The sequence below is a fragment of the Fulmarus glacialis genome, unplaced genomic scaffold (assembly GCF_000690835.1).
Source record: "Fulmarus glacialis isolate BGI_N327 unplaced genomic scaffold, ASM69083v1 scaffold34669, whole genome shotgun sequence".
NCBI classification, from domain to species: domain Eukaryota; kingdom Metazoa; phylum Chordata; class Aves; order Procellariiformes; family Procellariidae; genus Fulmarus; species Fulmarus glacialis.
In genome coordinates, this window is record NW_009235826.1 from 6,325 (window position 1) to 12,360 (window position 6,036).

General features: G+C 50.9%; 1 protein-coding gene across 1 annotated transcript in view; it reads right to left on the reverse strand.

The window, feature by feature from the left end:
- LOC104082896 (transmembrane protein 151B-like) overlaps positions 1-1,169 on the reverse strand; it is a gene marked incomplete at its 5' end in the record, with an annotated part of 1,489 nt that extends 320 nt beyond the window's left edge. Inside the window, 2 exon segments of the mRNA XM_009586167.1 lie at positions 4-1,117; positions 1,119-1,169. Of these exon segments, the coding sequence (XP_009584462.1) occupies positions 4-1,117; positions 1,119-1,169 (1,165 nt within the window).
- Between the last annotated feature and the right edge of the window lie 4,867 nt (positions 1,170-6,036).

Consider the following 6,036-nt stretch of genomic DNA (forward strand, 5'->3'; position numbering starts at 1 on the left):
CACGGCGGCGTTGAAAAGGTGGGCGGGAGAAGATGGAGGAGGTGCTGGAGGCACGGTTGCAGCGTTCGCAGCCGTGGGCCGTTTCGCCGTACTGGCACACGGCGTAGCTGTTGTAGGCCAGGGAGTCAGCCAGGTCCATGAGCATGGCCTCCGAGTAGCTGGGGATCAGCTGCCGGTTGGTGCAGATGTGCCACTCCAGCTCGGTGCTGTCCTGCGTGGCGTCTCGGGGCATGCGGTACCGGTACAAGGGCTCCTCCGCCGCCGTGGGTGCCGTGTACTCCAGGCCCAGCAGCTTCTCCACGTGGTAGTGGACGTAAGCAGTCCGATACTCTATGAGCACCCTGAGCGGCCACGAGATCATCAGGATAGCTGCCACCCAGAAAGTGTAGTGGGACACGTACCACGGGAGGTGATCTGGGTCCCCGTAGGCCATCATGAGCTCTTTAAAGTCCACATTTTTGAGCTGCATGCCTTCCCTCACCTCCATGTAGTCATCCAGCCCCTCGATCTCCGTGAAGAAGTGAGCCCTCTGAGTCAGGTAAGAGTTCTCAGACTCAATGTTGGCAAAGCTGAAGCACTTGGTGAACCTCAGCTTGGTGGCTGTGTAGCTCTCCAGGCCCAGGAGCTCCTTGGAGATGTCCTTGTATCCACAGTGAGAGTAGTCAAACTCAGCTTCAGCCACGTGGGTGTTGACCCTCTCGTGGTAGACTTGCGTGGTGGTGTAGGCATCGCCGTTGCGGTACCGGGTTACCTGCCGGGTTCGCCGAACAAAGTGGTAGCTGATGGCCTTCCACCAGATGCACGGAGTGGCTTGCTGCATGCGGTTGATGCATTCATAGACGCTGTCCACGTCCGCCTTGTACTGCAGCTCTCTCTTGACGTGGCAGTGCCAGCACTCCACCAGGTACACCACGTACAGCATAGAGAGGAAGGCCAGCGGGATATAGACGTAGCCATCCGAGCACGGGCTGTCATGATAGATCATGGACTTGCCCTTGAAGGAGCTATCGAAGCTGAGCTTGGTGACCCGGGCCAGCTGACACCAGGCCACCGCACCCAGGCAGCCGTACATGAGGATGGAGAGGAGGAGGCATTTCCAGTGGGATTCTCGGCACATTCAGGCGCTCAGGGCACATGCAGGCGCTCAGGGACTGCTTCACGGGGCGTTGCTTCAATTAGACCACCCGCCGGGGAGGGGGAGAGAAAAGAGAGAGCGAGGAACCCGTCAGTCACGCCGCTTTGCACAACACACACAGTGACCGCGTCTGGCTTTGCTCTCGACTGCCTGAGGACCGGGACACCACCCTACTTGATATAAATGTGAATATAAACAGAAACACCGTGCCAGGGACAGAGGTCTCTGGACAAAACTCCTTCCTTGCTTCCTCCTGGCTCTGGGGAGGGAAGTTGTTTGCACGGCAGTGACTCGCCGTGCCCGCACCCCGGTCAGATGGGCCCCTCCGCAGGGGCGAGACGGGTCCTCATCTCCTTCTCCCTGCCTGGAGCCAGCATCATATACGCACCCTGCCACCTTCCGAGGCCGAGAGGGCTTCGTAGCACCTGAACCCCCGAAAGCGCGGGGCTGTGGACTCACCCCTTTGCTTTGCAAGTGCCCAGCGCCTGGGTTCCCACACGGTGCTGCTGGGGAGGCTCGGGAGCAGCGTCCGTCGCAGGGCTGCGGCCCCACGGGGTCGTGCCAGCACAGGGGGACCAGCACTTCGTGGAGCTGGAGCTGCTGCCTGACTCAGAGCTGACTCACACCCAACCCTGAAACCTACCAAATGATCGACACCATTTTTCTTGGAGGTGAGCCATCAGGAAAATTACTAGATTCAAGCACATTTAGTTGAAAAAATTGTCAGGATTACAGCACGGTGCAGCATAGCTTCAGGCTGGTTAGAAGACTAGCTCTGACCTAAAATACCTGAAAGCTCAAGCGTAGGAGCTAAGGGTGTATGCGTGAATATTTAAAACGTAGCACATCCCTCTCTTTCAAGTCCCAAAGTCAGGCCGGGAGTAGAGCCGGAGTTCGCACTCTCGTACTCCCACTGCATCCCCTGAGACGGTGCGATTGCAGTCCTCACCCCAGCCATGGTGCAGTGAATCAGTTGCATAGTCATGCTATGTTGGGCTATAATAAAAAAACGCCAAATCGAGCCAAGCAGCTAGCGGAAACGGAGTTGTCTCCCTGCAAAGAGCAGCAGCAGCGTGAGTTACATTACTGGCTGGCAGCCGCCCGTCTGTAGAAAGTGCGTGAAGGAAGAACCCCCCCGCTGCCTTGATCGGTAATGTGGAGGGCTGTCTGCATCCCTCTTGTTACCGCCATCCTTTGCCACCCCCCTCACTCTGAGGAAACGACAGTGAGAAAGCAGATCCACATGGATATTCATGCATCATCATGCCCTCTGCCGAGCCCGATTTCGTGCAAAAATAGAAGCACACTCTTACTCCTGCTCCCAAGGGGCCATCTCTAATGCATCAAACAGCTCCGTAGATGCCAACAGATGCTAGGTTTGGGAAATGTCTTCTCTTTCTTTCTCCAGGGATAAAGTTCTTTCCTAGTATAGCTTATCTCAGACCCACAGCAGTTAGGATTCGGTAAGTAATCTTGAACCAGCAAGGCATTTAAGGAGCAGCATCTTATGACCCAGGAAATAATAGCGCGGCGCCACTAGAAAGAGTTTGCTGTCTTCTCAACGAGATGGAAACACTGGCATCTAACCTTGCAGGGCTGTAAGGTCAGATTTAACACTCCTCTTTTTTTTTCTGGGACAGAGAACCACTTCTAAGTAACGATAGAGGGTTTTATGGCTTGCTGTGAGCACTGCCAGACTAGACTTTGGCTTTGATTTCGTAGCTTCTAATCTGACACTGTGTAAGTGCAGAGTAATTTTATTGATTTTAGGGAGCTACACCAGTATTCATCTGCAGGGACTAAGGGCAGAATCTGGCCCCTGATTCTTCCTGATGCATCCAGAAGGAATCTGCAAAGAATTTCTATTCTTATCCCAAACCTTTTGTATACTATTCTGGGCTGTATTCTCTTTACAGTGGCCAAAATGGATGTAGAGAAGCTAAGTGTGTTATAAAGGACACAGTACATAACTTTTCTGTAGGTAGGGCAGTGAAAAGACCTTCGTGTGGGTAAGAATAAGGCTGTTTTCCTTAGTCTTTTGCAGGAAACCTTGAGGAAAGCTACAAAGTGGCTTCAGGCAGTCCCCAAATCAGCTGAAAAATAACTATGGGAGTTTTGGGGGTGAATCTCTGAGTCTACGTGTAGTCACGGAGAGTTTCATCTCTTGAAACTCTTGCAAGTACCCACCGCTCTGTCCCAGTGTGGTTACTGCCCCAATGCAGGCTTCTGCCCCAGCCGTACGCTGGACCCTGGGTCAGAGCCCCAGGCTCTCCCGACTCGTGAGAACTCCACCAGGAATCACTGTCTTCTATTCTTTGTCTCTTCTTGACACAGAACTGGAGTTTTTAAGTGCTATAGTAATGCAAAAATACAGACTGTAATGAAGAATTGCAAACCTCTACCCTTTTTTGCCCCTGAAGGTTTTCTGAGGTGAGGAAAACTCGAAAAATGAACATCTCTCTACCCCAGTCACTGTGCAGAAGAAAATATTGCTCCACTGTGCCCCAGCTGGGCAATATTCTAACACAGGAGTTTAAGTTCACACTCAGGTTTCCACAGGTACCCCTCACGTAAAATCGCATATGGTTAATACTGTGAAGAATGCCAGTGGACCCAGCAAAAGATGTCCAGCAGTCACTTTTAATGTAAGGTGAGTGCTTAAGTACTCCATGCAGCACCGGGAACCCCAATTTTTTCTACAACTTGTTCGAAGTGTTGTCAGCCTGGCCCTGGGCACAGCCATGCGAGAGGGCTGTCCCACGTCAGTTAAGGCACTATTTGCCAAAGGCTCTGCAATCCCCACCTTCCCTTTATCTCACTTCCCTTGACTAACAACTTCTCTGCTCTCTGCAGCTCTGTGGTTCAATTTACAACCCACAGGTTGGCTTCTGCCCAAGGGGTGATTCAACCAGCCGTGCTGGTTCGGGCTATCAGTGGCCATATCGGAGTGGGCAAATGCCTCCTAACGTGCTTAGCTCCATGAAATGCCATCTCCCCTTTGGGGGAAGAGATGGCTCTGGTCTCACCAGTCCTGGAGCAGCGCTGGGCTGGGCTGGCAGCAGCTCAGAGGCTTGCCGACCCAAGATGACATTTCTGTCTGCGTCCTCTGGAGACACTTCAAAAATGGTCTTCAACCCACAGCACTGAAAGGGCTGGATCAGTCCGAGCCAGGTTACCTCCACTATTCTCACTGCAGCCTGTAAAAGAGGCAGCTTCTCTCCTCCTTGCATTAGCGAAGATATGCAGCCATAGAGCCCACTGCCACATCTCTCTGATTCACACACCTACCAGTCCAGTTCAATCAAAACCCTTTGGGAAAAACACGATTCTTTTCTCCTGGCTCTTCTGACCCTCTCTCTCATACCCTCCTTTGTTCCTAAGCAGATCCCACTCTCCACAGGTCCTTGTTTATAAAAGGATCTCTCTTCCAGGGTCTACCCCCACAGCTGTCCCTCCTATTTCAAGTTCTGAATACGTTCATCTGGCCTATATCCCCTTATTTCTCCTTCCCTTTGCTGAAATAATTATCTAACACAATTATACTATTAGAAACACTATTAGAGTGTTTGTAAGAAAGACACGAAATAGAACGTAATTACAATATCAGACATTCAAAAAACTAATAAGGAAATATATCTTTCCATCTCTCTCTGCATAACAAATTCATAAATATGTTAAATCAGTCTTTATTAATTAACATACCACCTTCTTGCAAGCATGATGTTTGTGGTACTATGTGGAATTTTCTCCTTTCCGTGCATAGTGCTTCAGATCGAAACAGGGCAAGCTTGTATTTCTGGCTGAGTACAATAAATGCTTAAGGAAACTAATAATTTCCATGATAACTTGGGCCAGCCAGAGAACGGGAGTTGCGTCCTTTGAGGAATGCTGCGGGATCTGTGTTGTTTTGATGTGGAACAAAAGCATAACCCCTGGAAAATGTTAATAGAGAAACATAATTGAAGAAAGCAAAGACAGAGAGCCTCACAGAAAGCCAGAGCCAAACAGAGACTGTCCCAGAATAGATGGAGGCTCAGTCACCAGGCTCTTTGCCTGCGAGCTAGGACTGGCGGATTTGGGTCTCTAACCCAAATCAAGAGAGGAGTCCTTCCTCTCCTGCGTGTTGGGGGCTTTGCTTTGGGCTTTGCTTCCAGTGTTGACCTGAGAAACCTCCTGAGAGAAGATTAAACGAGACACAGGTTGCCCAGAGAAGTTGTGGATGTCCCATCATCGCAAGTGTTCAAGGTCAGGTTGGATGGGGCTTTGAGCAACCCAATCTAGTGCAAGATGTCCCTGCCCACGGCAGGGGGGGTCGGACTAGATGATCTTTGAAGGTCCCTTCCGACCCAAACAGTTCTGTGGTTCTACAACCACTTCTGTGAAGAGGGATGGCTTTGCCAAATCAAATGTTCCACCCAAAAGGTCCCAACTAGCTCTGATGACAGTACAAATTGTAAAAATCTCCTGTTTTGGATGGAATGCTGTGAAGAAGCACAGCCGAGCTGTCAATATGATTGTTTATGAATTTCAAGTCGTGTCAAAAACACACTCTATAAATAACATCTTGCTACGCTCTGGCATGCTGCTGAACAGCTTTCAGAAGCCTCCCTTCTCATCACACCTGACTGGATTGGAAACTCCTGCTAAGTCTTACCCAAACTATGCATAATCACAAGCCAAAATTCACTTTACCACACTTAAAAGCAACAACAAAAAAATATTTCCCAAATTCTTTGGTAGATCTCAGCACAAATGAGGAAAATGCCACGGGCGAGAGGTGGCACGTGTGGGGAGGGCTGCGGGTGCCCATGCTGGGGGCCTTGCGGAGAGGGACAAGGTTTGGGGACAGCCCTGCCCCAAGCTGTCCCTGGCTCCAGGCAGTCGGACCCGCAGCGCTCTTC